The sequence below is a fragment of the Pyxicephalus adspersus genome, chromosome 3 (genome assembly GCF_032062135.1).
Source record: "Pyxicephalus adspersus chromosome 3, UCB_Pads_2.0, whole genome shotgun sequence".
NCBI classification, from domain to species: Eukaryota; Metazoa; Chordata; class Amphibia; order Anura; family Pyxicephalidae; genus Pyxicephalus; species Pyxicephalus adspersus.
Window position 1 is genome coordinate 134103400 of NC_092860.1, and position 18062 is coordinate 134121461.

Below are 18062 nucleotides of genomic sequence, written 5' to 3' on the forward strand. Positions count from 1 at the left end.
TAATAAATGTAACTTCCCTTTGCAGCAGTCAGTCTGACCAATACTTTTCAGAAAAAATATAGCCACTTGTATTGTTCCACAGCTCTACAATATTTTATTTTACAAACAGATTTATGACAATCAGCATGCAAGGCACAACAGTAATAAGAAAATACGCCCACTATTCTAGATTGATCGGAGCTTTATCTCTTTTACTGCTCTCTGCGTATGCAGAGAAGCCGTTCTATTGACTTGTTGTGGCAGCCATCTTGGTAATGGAGCAGGACTTGGCTTCCTGATGTCAGAGTTTACCCCCTATGAGTGATGGAGTAATGACCAAAAAGCACCAGGAGAGGTGGAGGAGGACACACTCTTAGTCACCAAGCCCCGAACACCTGATTATCAAGTCTGGTTCGCTCAATAACCCAGAAAGCCATTGGTTCAGAATGACAACCACACAACTAAAATCTTTAGTAAAAGAGTTCAGAGAGCATCACAACCTAAAAATGTCCAATGTAAATATGTACAGATGTGTTAATGAAACTTTATTATTATCCAAAGAAGATTTATTAATGGTTTAGTAATGGAACAATAATCAAGGTGAAAAAAGTGAGAGTCATCATTATCATCCATGATGATGTGGTAAATGCACTTCGATTTGTTGTACAATCTGCGTGATGGGGGAAGTCCACACATTGCAAGATCCTGACCGGTCTGTGGGCAAGAAAAAGAGAAACGTTACTATACCAGAGAACATTTGGTTAATTAAGCGGTCAGTCAGTCTGGACGAGCAGTAAAAACAGTAGCTGTAATCAGTCCCCCCTCCAAATGTAAAAGTTATTTTAACTTGGCTTACATTTTAAAGCAGAACTATGTCCATTTAGCTTTCCACAACAGCTGTGACACATTCCCATGGTCTTTTCCCTGGTTTGTAATATTCAGCCATCCTGACAGGCCTCACCAGGATATCATTCATCTGCACATATGCAGCATCTCCTCAAGGAAGCCCAATAAGGATAGGGGTGGCTGTGAGTGACCGTTTACTGTCAAATCTGTAAACATTGGGTCTCCAGCACTGCACCAGAACCAGCACTGCAACACAAACGCAGAGTAACTTTCAAGGTGCCAGCTGCTAGCTGATCCTTGGATTGCTTGCTCCTGCCACAGGTCTGAGCCAGCCCTTGTACAGCAAACCTAAACCCTGGTACACCAGGGATCTGCTATGGGCAACAAAGAGTTAAATATCTGACCTTTAGTGAACTTTTAGTGACCCTGCAACCTTTCATCAGTGTGCAGCTGAAAAGAGTAGTGGATACTTCTTTACAAGTGTGCTATAACTCTATCGAATTAGGGTCCTTCTTTAAAATTTCAAATATGTGACATAATCATACCGCATAATGATACGGACATAACATCTCATCCTGCCCACTTTATTTGGTAAACATATTTATTTTAAGCATTGGCCACCACTTGTATCTGACAGTTGTTTGGCAAGCAAAATGTTACCTTACCCTGGATGATAGGAAACACTTGTTAAATAAAATATTATTATATACAGTATATTGTCTCATTTAATTTGTCTTCCAGATGGCCAGCCTTTTCTGTATCATCTTCTTCCTTCCACCCCATCCTATATCACACGCACATATACTATACATATTATGATGCATACATGCATGTTAGAATTGTTATATATATTATAATAATTGTATGAATTGTATGGTAATATAACTTGCCTGTAATTGTCGACACATTCGTATGGAAATTGTTTTGATGTTAGGAGAGACTCCAGTATCGCTATGCTGTTATTTCCACAAGAGTCTCTGAAAGACACAGCAAACAGATTGTAAATTCATATAAAAATCTTTTTACTTTTATCAATGATGTAAATATCTGAGGTCACGTGATAAAGCATTGTATAGATCATGGCATTGGGTTTGTTACTTATTTGTAGCAATATAAAATAATTTGCAATCTGCTAGTTAAACCTTTCTGTTTCCCTCCCCTCCCTGTTATCTGTGACAATAAATAGCAGTTCAAAGGCCACTGCCTGAGGGCCCAGACACTCCTCAGCCAGCAGGGACCCCAACAACAGCTTGCATGTCTGGCTCATGCACCCTCAGAACTCAGATTACCCAGTCCAGCTATCCATACTGTGGCACAGGGCTAGAAGAGTGATGTGCATGCCCCCAGTTTATGGCCAGTGACTGAATTCCTAAAACCTGCTGCTTCAGGGAACCCCTGCTATAAATTTTATGCCCACAGGTCCCAGTATATTAGTGTGGTGGTAAATGAGGTGAATGTCTTTTACAATGCTGGCCAGTAGAAAGAATGACACCATTACACATAGCCAGAGGTTGGACTAATTTGTCACCCTTCAAGCCCAAGTCGAGTCTTAAGTCAATGACACCAAGTCCCAAGTCAAGTCTCAAGTCACCAAGAATTTCTCCAAGTCGAGTCCCAAGTAAAGTCACTTATTTATCCCCAATTTGTCCCCATAAAGAAACAGAGCTCTGATCAGAGAAGAAAGCCGTGGAAGGAGGAAGGCGGTGTTGCAGAAGACTCATTGCCTTCCTCCCTACCTTTCTTGCATTCTAAGTTTTCTCCTCTGACAGCTAAAGGGGGGGGGGCTGTGTTACAGAAGTCTCAGTGCCTTCCTCGCCTTCCCCTTCAGCTGTCAGCAGAGAAATGAAGTTGCTAGTTGAGTTGCAAGTCGTTCATTAGGCTCCACCAAGTTGCGCAACTCGAGTTCCAACCTCTGTACAAAAAGACAATTGGTGTCAGCTAAACTGACCTGAAAGGCACAAACTGCTCATTGTTCAAGGCACCCCTAGGAACATCTGGAGGAACACTGGTCCAAGAATTCACACTTACTTTAACTTGCTATATGCTGATTAGTCATGATTAGTCATGGGTCACTCTAAAACATCACTCACTATCACATTAAGGACACATTACAGCTAGATCTGGGCTTTGGCTTCATATAAATAAATATAGCTACAAATTAATATATTTTTGATTACTCAGTAGAATAAAGTTTTTCCAAGCAAAATTTGTTACTTACACATCAACTCCACCAATTTCATCCACCACCCAGATGTTGATTTTTGTTACTTTGTCTCTTTGAAAATTGGGAATTTCAAAGTCTGATAAAAAACTAAGAACAAGATTATTTATTTTACATAAACTTTAATGACATCATCTCTATGTATGACATACAGTATTCTACCTAACAGTCACAGGGTTGTATTGTACTGATAACTGAATCACCTATTCCGGAATTGCTGCAGATCAGTTCAAACATAAAGAAAGCCTGTATTAGAAAAACAATTACTGCAATTACTGATCACTTTTTAAAAAAAATGTTAGTTACTTGGCTGATTCTGGCTTCAGGATTTATAGTCATTGTTATGAAACAAGTATACCACCATTAAGTCTGAATTCCTGATTGTCATAGGTAAGTCAGAAAATTGTCATTATTAATATCTGGCTGTCATTGGTAGTAGTTGCCTGTTGCTGGTTCCATCTGCCTGTCATTGATCTCTGATTGTCATTATTAATAACTGCCTGCCATTGGTAATAGCTGCTTGTTGATGGATTTATCTGCATGTCATTGATATCTGCTTATTGTTCATAAAATCTGCACATCAGTGGAATTTGCATGTCATTGGTAATATCTGCATAGCATTAGAATTCTCCTATTTTTGTTGAGGATAAATGCTTGTCAGTGGTATAATGAAGATTCAGCAGTCACATATGACTTCCAATCGTGGGTCTGATTTAATAAATCTATTCAAGGCTGGAGAAGATACATTTTCATCAATGAAGCTGGGTGATCCAGAAAACCTGGATTGGATTTCTTAAAAATCATTTGCTAGCAAATGTTTTCAGTCCTGGTCCAGATCTATTCCAGGTTTTCTGGATCACCCAGCTTCACTAATGAAAGTGTATCCATTCCAGCCTTGGAGAGCTTTAATAAATCAGGCCCCCAGACTTAGTATTACAAAGTGAAAGTGCTCAGGGGGTGATTTACTGCAGTGGTCGCCAATCTTTATGGACCTACGGAACACTAAACTTACGGGCTACAGACCATGCATGCCCAGGGAGCCATGTATCGCTCAAAGGGGAAGAAACTTCCCCCATAGTGATATCATGATGCCAGAACCCACCCACTCCCCCATGGCAGGTCTGAACCTGCGATGGTAGAGTGCGCGTGTTGTGTCCATGGACACAACCCACTCACCACCCTGAGCCTGTGATCCTTACGGGGGACATGGGCCATGGCTCTGGACTGTGCACCCCCCTGACCCCACTGGGGGGCACACTGGCCTGAGCCGCGGACCACTGGTTGGCGACCACTGGTTTAGTGCACTTTCCACAAAATGTGTCCTTTAAATAATGCTGTTCACTAATGTCAAGAGCTATTTCACAGGGAATCTATTTTAAGTTTGCTTGTCTACCCTATACATGTTACTGTGATTACAAAAGTAACCTGAAGCAAATAATAAGTAAAACTATTTCAGTACAAGTTAGCTACACCTTTGTACACACACTAAATGACTGATGAAGGTATTCATTTATACCTGGGCACAGGGAAAGCACCTCCTGGTGTGGATCCATTGAGCAGGATCTGAATTTCACCAGAGCTCTTTTTAGCATACTACAAATTGAAAAATAATTCACATATTACATATGCAGGGTGGATACCAGAAGAAATCAATCAGAACAATAGTTGTTCATTATTCTGTAGTCTTAGTACTCATCTTATGCCCCATGAAATCAAACTGGATGTTTGGGCAGCCAACTACTAATCATCACTGCTGTCACAAGGAAGGGTGGAGAGAATGCCAAATATTTCTCTATACTCTCAAGTACAGAGCAGAGGAAGACTGCAGGAGGGAGTATGTGTGGCTAGGGAAGCCAACGGGTAAACTGTAACAATAAAACTGGTTAATAGGTGCAAAATATTTGTTAATCCTACGGGAAATCTTGTAAAATGCCAACAATGACGTAATGAAGTTTCAAGCCTGTTACCGTTTCAGGTCACAGAAATACAACAGGAAGTGAGTGGAAATTTTCCAAAGTGAGGGTCCTTGGAACAAACATCTCCACTTGACAATAAAGCACTACTGAGAGGACGGAATTGAGGGGAATGCATAGAAATGGGCTAATGAAGTCTGTTGCAGCTGTTTGATCATAGGGTGTACCCATTCAAGCCAGTTAGACCATCGGGGGTTTATCACCTTTAAACCCAGAAGGGAAATCAGCAGATTGATGTTCACTGATCTCCTACCACTATCAATCCTAACACTTTCCCTAATGATCCCAGACATTCAGGAAGGACAGGTAAACCCAGTAACAGGACAGGTATGCAACACTTAATTATATTCATTGATAATTTATCCTTCTTCTACTCACACAGGTATTACCCCTAACTTAAAGTATATCTATACCCCAAATTCTTTTTTGTCTTGAATATAAGAAAAGGTTTGAACCATACTCAAGTTTTACTTCTATCTAGGTTTTACTTCCTGTGCTTGTGACAACCTTGTACCAGGAGGGAAAGTCTGTGGCAATAGGTACAATGATTCCGATTCAGTGCTTTTATACTTCCTAATCTCTTTTTAGCCAGCCACAGACTATTGAATGCAAGGCAGAGAAGATTCATCAATAAATATAACTGCTCGGAGTACATAGGAACACTCGAGCTGCATACACATTTGCAATTATAGTCGTTGGAAAGGATCTTTCACGTTCCTTTCCATCGACTAAGAACTCCACGATGCATGAACCAGTGCTGTAAATACAGCATCGTTCTGGTCTATGCAGAGGGGAGGGTGAGAGGGACCGAGCGGCACCCTGCTGCGTGCTTTCCCCCTTAACTTGCATTACGATCATTCGTCGTTCATCGTCCGTGGATCTGTCAGGACAGTAGTTCGGACGACTAACGACGCTCGCTGTACACACTTCAGATTCTCGTCCGATAAGGGCCCTGAGCCATTGGAAGTGTGTACGTAGCTTAAGCTGGGGGAGTTTATACATACATATAGCAAAGGGGACACTGGAAGGACACCAATGGAAGTAACTTTTTAGCTAAAACTATTTTGGATATTTTAATTTACTTGCTAGAATTGTTCTTGATCCTAAGTCTAAAACTTGAAGTTCACTAAAACTGGATCTATACAGTTCTTACACTAAAATTTAGAGAGTATATGCTTCATAAAAGGCAGATAATATACAGAAATATATATAATAAATACAGGCAATGCACTATTTTTTACCCCACAGTTTGTTGGGAAAAGTGCAGCTCACCTGTTCCAATGACTGATCCGCAGAACTGCATGTTGTCTCCTATCCACCCAGGTAACGTGTCACCCAGGGCCATATATCGGTTTGTCGTGTCTGTGTACTTCTTCACCAAGCTTTTGTTGTTTTCCCAGAAAAGTGACTATAATAGATAAAGAAATATCATACATTAAAATGCAAAACATAAAATGAAAATGCATCATATCAGCATATAAAACTCCGCCCTCAACTAACCACTAATAAACTAGAATGTTATTCTTCATTACTCCACCCCTGCCTAACCACAAGCACAATGTTTTTATATGAACCGCCTCTGCTTAACCTGGCAGTAATAACAATGCTGTCACTGATCTTAACTTAAAGAATACCTAAAGCAAGGACAGCAGGAAGTCTATCTGAATAGTCAGTATATTACTAGGGACCAATGCTCTAGATCAGTGATTTTCAACCACTGTTCCATGGCACACTACTGAAAGATCTTCAGCTAGCCAAGTCAGGGGAGGATTACCATGGTTAGGAGTGTCAGTGATCTCAGAGCCCTGGCTCAGTTCTGCCCTGCCTTACCCCTCACTGCTATTAAACAACAGTCGGCTGCACCTCTATGGGAATGCTAGGGATGTCTTTCTGTGTGAGAAGTGTGTAACAGTGGGGCATGGGGAGGGAGGCAGAGAGGGCAGGAGGGCAGTGTGAGGTGAGCAGTGCTGGTTAGCAGTTCTTTTTCTTGTGCAGCACGTCATTCTCCTATGACAGGTGAGCTGTACCTTTCCTGTCCCTATAGCCGTGTAGTGCAATGTCTGTGCAATGTTCTGCAATTCAATGTCTCATTAGCTCCAGTCACTTCTGTGGCATTTTTATTGTTGGTAGATCATTTTGACTTGGTCATTTAAAAAAATTGTGTGCCAAAAAAGTGTGGGCTTGTGATAGCACAGAACCCGTAGTGTGACAAAGGAATACAGAGACTGCTCTCTCGGCTCTCTCTCTCTCTGCTCTCTCTGCTCTCACTCTGCGCTCCCTCTCTCTCTCTCTGTCCTCTGCTCTTTCTATACGCTCTCTCTCTTTCTGCTCCCTTTGTCTTTTTCTCTGCTCCCTCTCTCTCTCTGCTCCCTCTTTCTGTTCTCACTCCGCGCTTCCTCTCTCTTTCTCTCTCTGCGCTCTCTCTCTCTCTGCTTTCTCTTTCTCTGCTCTCTCTCTCTCTGCTCTCTCTCCTCTCTTTGCTCATTCTCTCTGCTTTCTCTCTCTCTGCTTTCTCTTTCTCTGCTTTTTCTCTCTCTCTCACGCTGCTTTCTCTTTCTCTGCTCTCTCTCTCTCTCTCTCTCGCTGCTTTCTCTTCCTCTGCTCTCTCTCTCTCTCTCGCTGCTTTCTCTTTCTCTGCTCTCTCTCTCTCGCTGCTTTCTCTTTCTCAGTTCTCTCTCTCTCTCTCTCTCTCTCTCTCCTCACTTTCCTCTCTCTGCTCTTTCTTTCTCTCTCTCTCTTTCTCTATCTGCTTTCTCTTTCTCTGCCCTCTCTCTGGTTGGGCGAGTCAAATTGCATCTTAGCTAGAACTTCTTTTTATGTATATTGTTATAAATTGAAGGAATATACTTGTTTCTTTCCCTGTATCCAGTATCTTGATTTCTAGTGGTTGGTATAATTCTAACTCTCAGGGGATGTAAATATACACTTCTTTTTTGTAGAGTGGCTGCTACAAGTCACTTGACAAATATTTCACAAAGGCTTTAAAGCTGCCTCATTTTTTTCTAGCATTTTTACTCAATATTTGGGTATACCATGTTACTGGGTACTGAAAAATCCATGCACCATTCCAGAATATAACTAAGTGGAATAGAGATTTACATTAAAAGACAAGAATGAAGAGTGCATACAACCTACTAAATATGACAGTTTGCACAAAATGTGTTGCACTCTAATATTTTAAAGCTTAGCAGCTTTTTAGCTGTGTTAAAAATGTTAAATTGTTGAAATAAATGTGGGAGTCTCCAGGTTTGTTCTTTAAAGCCCTGTGTTACACGTATGCACAGTTAGTGGAATGATTGGGCTAATAACACATAAAACTATTTGAGCCAGGACTTTGCACATGTTCATTCGTTTTTAATATTTAAAGTGAACTTTAATCTGCAAAAGGATCATTTTAAAGTGGAACTAAAGTAAAAAATAAATAAATAAAGAATTGTATTGTGACATATATGTTCATGCTGTTATGCAAGGTAAACAATATAGATTTTAAAAATAAAGTGTACTCTGTATATACAAAAATATATTTTTAGCATTTTTATTGTTGGTAGATCATATTGACTTGGTCATTTTAAAAGTAGCTTGCAAGCAAAAAAAGTGTGGGCACCCCTGATCCAAGACTTCTAAACAGGCCCAGGTTTCGCACTGAGTGAGTATAAATAAATTGATAACTATATTGTCATTATATATATATTGTATTAAGCTACTGAGTGTCATTTTGTAACATTTTTGGTTTGTGATGTGCCTCAGGATTTTTTCAATGTAAAAAATGTGCCGTAGCAATAAAAAAGAGATCCTATGAATATAAAAAGAATCAGGGGCACTGTATGGAAAGTGATTCTTTAATACACATTGAGTAGAATATAAGATTCTAAATGCAGTGCAGACAAGCTAAGAATACTGCAGTGACAAAAAAAATGAAAGCAAGACCACTTTGCTTTAATTCTCACATGAACAGCCTTCTCCCTCTGAACAGAATTATTACGTGATATAACCGATTCTAGCACCACTAAACTGTGAAATAGAAGGTTATTCTTTTTTATAGAGATTGCATTATTCAGATAAAGTTAGGTGTAGTAACTATGGGCAATAGAGAGTTTTCAGTTGTAGGTTCTACCAGACTGTATGTTTGCTTTAAAGTGAACCTATGCCTAACTCATATAGCGCCATGTGGCTCACTTCTCTTCCTCTAACGTGAGATTGTTAGTCCTTGGCAACTGAGCACCTGGCATCTCTGCTCTGTAACAATGGAGTATGGAGAGAATCCTCAGCTCTCTCATTACCTCTGCCAGGAAATTAAAGTTTTTCCCTTGCTTTACTGAAACCTTTTTGCAAAGTCATGTATAACTGAAATCTACCCCCCTTGTCTTCAGCCAGTGCCCATTTCCACAGATTTTCCAGAAAGCTGGAAAACTTGGAACTAACACAGAATGTGGTATTACGTGCTTTGTTATCTCTACATTGCTACTCGAGATACCAGTACATGATCCATAATGATGCATACCTTATTTGCAGGGATGTCATGGTGTGTCAAGTTAATAAAGAGCTCAAAGTCAGATGGAAAGACAGAACATGGGTCCTTGCTGAGGAAGGCACTTCTAAAAGCGGCCCATATAGCAGAGCAGTTCCTAGCACTGTAACAACAAGTTAGGTTAATAAGTTAAGTTAATATCAAATATAATTATTCTGATTTTAAAAAAAATATTGTTTTTATTGTTTTATTTGATAAACATTACTCTATGGTAAGCACAGTAATTTACTACTGTTAGCCAATCCAATTTATGTTTTGCACACTTCTGCCTGTTTTTTTTCCAATAGGCTAAAAAATGTCTTTAAAGAATCTGAATACATGCTTTTTACCTTTTCAGTATTTAACAGGTAGTACTTACCCCACAGATGGATTTACCGTTGCAATGTAATCATAACATCGGCCAATAACAATATCTTCCAGGTTGGGGGTAGTACCCGGTCCCAGCCATTTTCTGTCCGCTGCTTTATTCAGCTGAACCAGATGGCAAATACTCAACAGCAGAGTTCCCAGGATACAATGAAGGATCTGCATTCTGCGTTTCTGGTAACAAGGAAATATAGGACAGTATAAGAATACAAAATGTACTTTCATAGGATACTGCATATAACATTACCAATACATAAACATTTACAATATACGTGAAGATCCCCACCTTCTAGATTGTAAGCTCTTGGCAGCAGGGTCCTCACCTACTGTGTCACTGTCTGCATTCGTCTGTCATTTCAAACCCCTATTTAATGCACACCGCTGCGTAATACGTTGGCGCTAGATAAATCCTGCTTATTAATAATAATAATAATAATAATAGCAGAAAAAATGTAGAATCGTGTTAGGCTGTATGTGATAAACATTCCTAAATTAGAACTTTGGAAATGGACAGGTAGGCATGGTATATACATTATTTAGATCAGGGCACAGAAAGTGCAAAAATTTGCTGCACACAACTATCACCAACAGAAGACTGAGCCAAAATACTTCCATTTACATGCCATTCAGAATGAATTATTACTCCACATATAAAAATATCTTATCCTGAAAATCTTGTAGCTGCAGTGCAGGGGAGGGCTGCTCTATACTGGCAACCTAAAAGACAAATATAGACCAGAACACCAGAGGTGTCATAAGGTCATTATACTTGCTGTGCACCAATGAGGATATGTGGCCACCTAAATTCTAGAGTTCTTTAAAATACAAAGTATTTTATGTTACCCCAGAAAATGTAAAATTCCTGTTGGAGAATAGAGGTTGAGATGAATTTAAGAAAACACTGCAATATTAGAACCAAACACAATGGAAAATTCTCCCACCAGTGATCAGATCAGATAATTGGTATGATATTAGGAAGCATACATCTTTCTCTTGCAAGATTGCCAGCTCTACATAATACTGTACATACCAAGGGCCTGGTAAGTCAAGTATAGGAAAACTCATAACAAAAGAAACAATGGGTAATACTAGTAACTAGTCATTTGACTTCCTTCATGCATATTTTGGGTACACCACCATAGCTCAGGTACTTTTAAATACCCAATTTTTTTCATAAGCGACATTTATTTATATATATTATATATATATATATATAATCAAGATTTGCAAACTGTGTTATGCAAGTGACTGCCATTGTCTGCACACAGACTAGAAATTATATAAACACTGTAATTTTATGTAATTTGTATCTCACAGCAAAGTTTCAAGAAAGAACACGTTAAGTTGAAAATGTTAATAATCTGATCCAACTGGTTTTATATTAAAGGCACAGAGGCTTCTAGATGGGAACAAATATATATATTTGCATCATAAGTTATGACAGCAGATTTCCAGAAACTAATTTGCATTTAGGATTATATATATATATTAGATATTATCTCCAATTACTGTGCTTAATCAGTTTTATATCAATTCCATGAACAATCATGTATATCTTTAATATTATGATTACAATTGCACTGTTGCAAAAGAACACAATTGTGCATACATAATTATACATACCGTATGTTAATTGGTTTCCCTCATAATGAAGCCCTGGATTTACTTAGGGACATTAGAATATGGTTGGGAAAGATTGGAGATTCTCTGAGGGATGGTTAGTGACATGGCACTAAGTAATATGCTAACGCTATATAACATAATAAATGCTTTATAATAATATTATCAACTTGATTAGTATTGTGGATATCTGCAACAGACTGATGATGATTACAGACTTTATATAAACGAATGAATGCAATTAACAAGTCTTTGATTGAAAGAGAATTTTAGTTGTGCTCCTCACAACACTAAAAGCACCATTGTAGTTTGCAAGCTCATTTAAAGTCCTCATCCACAGTTTTTTGGGCTTGGATCCTACTTTCTGGAATTGAGGACTCCTGATTCATAACCTAAACATGTTTAAACTTTTGATTTGAATAGAGACGCTCAACACAAATGGACCAAGTCTAGCAAACCTAGCAAATTAGTAATGCATGCTCATGCTTTTCCTAAAGCTAGCAGCAAGGACTTGTTCCTGTGGGAGCAATTTTATATGGTTCGACTGATTTCTGTAGAAAGGAGTTGAAAAGACAAAAGAAAATGGGAGACAATTTCCTCCAAGTAAGGGGAAGGTTCTTCTTAGACCCTCTTATTACAAAGGTGAAAGCAATGGATTTTTGCAATAATTTCCTATCCTATATAGAAGGTGCATCCCCGCATTACGAACATAGAAAGAAAAAAAAATCTGACTTGTCTGCTTTCAATTTGTTACCAGAAAACTAAAAAAAAAATAGGAGATCGGGATGTGTGGATAGGTGAAGAGCTACAGGTAGAACAGCTACACTATGGTGTTTTTGTTTAGTTTAGTTCCAAAGATAATACCTATTATTATTACAGTACAGTATTTATAAAGCGCCAACAAATGACACGGCGCTTTACAAAGTCCATAGACAAGTCACTAGCTGTCCCTCAAAGGAGCTTACAATCTAATGTCCCTATCATAGTCATATGTCGATACCAAGTCTAAGGACAATTTTGGGGGAAACTACTTAACCTAACTGCATGTTTTTGGAATCTGTGAGGAAACCCACGCAGGCTCCATGCAGATAGTGTCCTGGCCAAGATTGGTAAATATATAGGCCCTGATTTTTGAAAGCTCTCAAAGGCTGGAGAGGATACACTTTCATCAGTGAAGATGGTTGATACATTAAAGGTGGAATAGATTTCTTAATTTGCTATTGTTTTGAATACTGGACCAGATCAATTTAAGGTTTGCTGGATCACCCAGCTTCACTGATGAAAGAGTATCCTCTCCAGCCTTGGAGAGCTTTATTAAATCAAGCCCATATTTGGAGTGATGGGATGGAAGTTCTCTAGCTTTAGGGGGTAAGCAAAAGCTAAAAAAGGACTTTCCTATATTCATAGCCAAACCCTTTTTTTTAGTTTTGGATAGATTAGGATGCAAATAAAGCCTACTTCAGGCTTTTACTGATGTCCTTCCCCACTGGGGAGATTCATCCTCCTAATTGGTCAAGAGGTGGGGGAGAGGTATCTGTTCAATTAACAGATTTCTAAGATTCAAATTCCCCACAACTTGTTTAAATTTTATCATGTATTTATAAAGCGCCAACATTTTACACAGCCCTTTCAAAAGTCCATAGTCATGTCACTAACTGTCCTTCAAAGGAGCTCACAATCTAATATCCGACCATAGTCATATGTCATTACACAGTCCAAGGACAATTTTGTGGTGAAGCCAATTAACCTAACTGCATGTTCTTGGGATGTGAAAGGAAAGTGGAGTACCCTCCAGTGGAAGGAAACCCACACAAACAGAACATACAAACTCCATGCACATAGTGCCCTAGCTGAGATTCAAACATGGAACCTAGCACTGCAAAAAGCAAGAGTGCTAACCTTTGAGCCAACTGTGCTATTAAGTGAAGGAATGTCCTCTAAAATGGGACCTACTCTATGTGAAAATAAAATATTAGCATTAAAATATGTAAATATTTTGTTCAGATTTCCACAACAACTTTGTAGATGACCCAACTACTCTAACTGATTAAAAGACTGAATGTGCTACTATGTAATATCCGATACCTTGCAGAATTGTATGCTTTGAGTTAGGAGCTTAGGCTCGGAATTTTCCGAACGAGCGTCACCCACATCCTGGCGTGTGTAACACCCATCCTCCTACTGCCGGCCTAGTCTGGCATGGCAGCTGAGCTTTAGATTTTGTTTCGCTCTAGAGCGTGCTGACACAATCTTGAGAAAATGGTTTTGGCATCTTTGTTTGTGAATTTCCATCAGTTATCTGAACACAGTTAACTGTGATAAAAGTAAAGTTTAGAACTTAATCCCTTGTTATTTAGGCTAGTCAAAATGTTCGCTCCACCATTCGGGAAGAGGGGTGGAGGGGAAGAGGCAGCAGTTCAAGTGAGGTTAATCTTCAGGAATGTCGCTAATCCTATTATTTGTCCTGAGGCTAATACTCAGTATTATCCACCTTCACAAGGAAGGTTTCATTTCCTGGATGGGATACATATCTAAAACCATCACTCATTCATCTAATTCTGAATCTTTGTTCTAACAGCCATTTTATGATCCCAATGAGACATGAGCTCCTTTGTGTTCTTGTATGTTACTTATTAATTGTCTAGATGAGCACGCTTGGTTTAAATCTCATAAACTGCTCCTGTAAGATTCTCTTTTGTTATTGTTGAGGCTTACAAACACTTTAATTTTTATGCTGTACTTTGAGAAATGACACTCCTTTTATAACCATGTTTGTTAATTTGTTTTGTGATACTGATGGCACAATTAAATTACCAAATATAAAGCAGTTATGTGTACAAGCAATACATTACACAGAGGGTATATTTCACAAAATAATTTTATTTTAATCTTTTTTATACATTTAAAGTCCTGTATTAGAGTTACTGTCATAAAATTATTGCTATTAGTGTTACCAGTCAGATATAATGTAATTTCATTTTCCAACTAAAGTAAGACATTATTTTACATTATACATTATTTCTGACACCACTATTTCAATAGAGTAATTTACCAAGTGGTAAAAATTTTTCAACCTTTGCGGTCTAATTGCCACTATTAAGGTGATCACCACTTTTTTTACTGCCATCTTGAAAGTGAGGAGTTTCGTAGGCCACAATGGAGATCAGAGGAGCTTGTTTCAAACACTTTATTGACAGTGACAAGTAAATCTATCCAAAAAATGTGTTTTTTGTTGTTTGTTTGTTGTTTTGCCTTTGTATTTCTATTTACTTTAGGGTCATTACAAAGGACAAGAGGGCACTCTTTCTGTCTGAAGGAAAAGAAATTTAAGCTCCGGATAAGGAAGAGATTCTTCACTGTAATGTCTGTGAAAATGTGGAATCGGCTCCCTCAGGAAGCAGTTTTAGCAAATACTATAAATACTTTCAGAAAAAGCTGGATATTTTTCTAGAAGCACAGAATATAACTGGGTATTAAAGTTTTAAAGTAAAGATAACAGAGATTGTTGATCCAGGGATTTTTTTCCCCTGTTGGAGTAAATTGTTGCAGGTTTTTTTGCCTTCCTCTGGGTTAACTATGTCTTATAGGGTTTTATATCTGGGATATGTTTATTTCCCTAGTTGTTGAACTTTTTTTTTTCAACCTAACTATGTAACTATTTATTTCCTGTCATGTAAATAGGAAGCAAAAGGATATCCTTTCAAAATAAAGGGGACCTTCAAAGTTGACACAGAAATCATTCTCATTGAACAATTTACTGTTTCTGAGCTACTCAAAAATTGGGATTTACGGTCATTTCATCCCCTGTTATATTGATTAACATCAGGACAATCAGAGAGACTGTCATGATAGTTTCCAGTGACAGAGAGTGACTGATGAAGGAACTAACACTGTATATACAGCGCCCATTCTGTTCCATAGAGAGGGGAGGATGAGCAGTGGGGCACCGGGCTGTGCTTTCCTCCCCGAAACTGGTCGTTCAAAGATCTGTCCTGACGGAATCATGAACAATGTCGGATGACCTCTGTACACTTGTCACATCTCAGCTGGGATGAGCAGGATTGTTCATGTGGAGCGATAATCCTCTGAGGTGTGTATCTAGCTTTAATCTCCCTAACAGGGATGGAGACAGCAATAAAAACCTGACATTGGTTTTAACCCCTCACTGCTCTAACCAACAATCTAAATACAGTGATAGCTGGTATCATGATAGTGACATTAGCTTTGCTTTCAATTACATTATTACATCATGCACTCCCTGAACCTTTACATGTTTATACTGTATACTGAAAATTATACATTATTGTTGTGACATTACATTGCCCAATTTGAAAACATCTCTGGATTAGGGTAAAAACTGTTAGACAGGGGTAAGCAACCCTGGAGAGGTTGTTATGGTTTTAGTCTGGTGTAGGAGGGGATAAACTAGTAAGACCTTTTTTTTAAAAGTAAGAAAGTTTGAAGAGTTAAAGAGTCATTAGTAATTAACAGAGTTTAGGGGTCAGTGGTACGTAATGAAGAGTTCGGTAATATGCAATGCAAAATGCAGAGGTCAGGAGTAAGTAACAAAGAGTTCACAGGTTCATGTAACACACAATGCAGGAGCCAGGATTAATGAAGGGTTCGGAGGTCTGAAGTATGAAATACAGAGTGCAGGGGCCAGGACCTAGTCTGCATACACACGTGCAATCATTGTCATTGGAAAGGCTCTTTCACGATCCTTTCCAACGACTAACGACTGCAAGATGCATGAACGAGTCTTGTACATACAGCACCGTTCTGCTCTATGGAGAGGGGAGGGAGAAGACAACAGAGCGCAACCCTGCTGTGCGCTCTACCCTTCACTTCCATTACGATCGTTCATCGTCCATCATCCGTGGATCTGCCAGGGTGGTCGTTCGGATGATGCACTACGGGCGCTGTACACACGCAAGATTCTCGTCCGATATCGGCCCTGAGCCAATTATCGGACGAGAACCATTGGATGTGTGTATGTGCATAATGCAGGGGTCATTTGCAACACGGAGATTGAGATAAGTAGTATGTAAGACAAAGTGCAATATCTAAACCCAAGATGAAATAACCCACAGCACAAATGTTCTCTTTTCTCTGTTGAATGTACTCCGTTGACTTCAGATGCAGCCTAGCAGAATAAGGGAGGTTCTCCCGGTTTTCCCTAGGACTTTCCTTGGCTTTGCAATGTCTGTTGTGGCTCTCATGAGAGATAGGGGTGGAGAGCTGGAGGCTGGTATGGGGTGGTTTTGATGTACCTGTTGCATGGGTATGAATGGCTATGAACAGTTAGATTGTGATAGACTGCATAATCTACACTTTTATCAAAAAACTGAAGTTAGCATTCAAACTTCTGATGTGTTATGATTAGGCCAAACTGTCATTCAACACTGAGCTTCTGTACCCATAACAGCATAAAACCACTCCATGTGACATGTCTGTAAGGAGAACTCCAAAAAATTTCTTCTATAAAAGTGACACTTACCACTGGATTTTTAGGGAAACTTTCCTGCAGCTCTAAGCAGTTGATCTTCACTAGACTGACATACCTCCACGCAGCTTCCCAGCAGTTAATAGTGACTTTTTAACATCAAGAATTTTTTCCACTATCATTGCACCTTGATCCTTTCAAGCTTGTCTCACGAATCACACTCAAATGGGTGTTACATTTACATATCAGCTGTATTGATTTTTATATAGTTTTCTTCAATAAATGACAGACACAAAAAAAAAAACAATTTGTATTCGCGTGGATTTGGAATACACATTTAGCTGAGTATGGTTGTATACTTTCAGGACAACACGTATCAGAGGTTGCTATTTACAAACAAAATATGGTTTAAACATTTCTGACAGCATTAATATGTCTAATGCTTGTAGAAGAATATTGTTGCTTGTGTATTAGGTTCTGTACCACCAGAATCAGCTTCACTGATGAAAGTGTATTCTCTCCAGCCTTAGAAAACTTTAATAACTCAGGGCCTATATCTATGCAAAACGAGAAATGTTTGGTTCTGATCTCTTAAGTCCTGTGATTTATTTATCTGTTTAGGAAACCTTGCCACATGTATCTTCTTTGAACTGGGATGTGTTAAATGTTTGTTTGGTCCTGAAGGGGTTAAATACCATTATAAAAGTTGGGTGCATCCAGGGTTAAAACATTTATAATTATGCCCCCGTAAAGTTCATTTTGCATTTATATAAAGTAAGCATCCCATTTCAAATAAAATTGTTTTTCTTTCATATGATTAAATAAGTGTTTACCTTTTAAAGATATCCTCTCCTTCCTCTATGGCACACAATGCTGATGCTATGGAAGTGACCTTCCATGCTGCTTTGCATACTGGTCTTCCTTCACCATGCAGTCACCATGTATTGTGAGATTTATTTATGTTTTCCCTGTCAAGCTTTACCTGAAATTACAATTACTCTTGGCACACAGAAAGGTAAGAATGGAGCAATGTACTGCACTTGCACAGTCCAACATTGCTGCCAGTACTTGCAATGGCAGCTTTAT

The 18062-nt window shown here is 38.8% G+C and overlaps 1 protein-coding gene across 1 annotated transcript; it reads right to left on the reverse strand.

The window, feature by feature from the left end:
- Nucleotides 1-66: 66 nt before the first annotated feature.
- Nucleotides 67-17346, reverse strand: BST1 (bone marrow stromal cell antigen 1). The gene is made up of 9 exons (XM_072406881.1): nucleotides 17031-17346; nucleotides 9906-10087; nucleotides 9521-9650; nucleotides 6292-6427; nucleotides 5433-5449; nucleotides 4563-4639; nucleotides 3044-3136; nucleotides 1716-1802; nucleotides 67-693 (listed from the first exon to the last, which is right to left on the reverse strand). The coding sequence occupies exons 2-9, from the start codon at nucleotides 10076-10078 to the stop codon at nucleotides 549-551; spliced, it is 858 nt and encodes a 285-aa protein (XP_072262982.1). The 5' UTR covers nucleotides 10079-10087; nucleotides 17031-17346; the 3' UTR covers nucleotides 67-548.
- Nucleotides 17347-18062: the final 716 nt, after the last annotated feature.

Bases quoted from the DNA above. Each gene is read 5' to 3' on its own strand.
- BST1 (XM_072406881.1), bottom strand. From the start codon at position 10,078: ATGCAGATCCTTCATTGTATCCTGGGAACTCTGCTGTTGAGTATTTGC. The intron at 1,803-3,043 runs GTAAGTAACAAA...TGTGTCTTTCAG, and splicing joins GAAATTGGTGGAGTTGATGT to AGACTCTTGTGGAAATAACA. The intron at 694-1,715 runs GCAAGTTATATT...TCTTGCCCACAG, and splicing joins GAATGTGTCGACAATTACAG to ACCGGTCAGGATCTTGCAAT.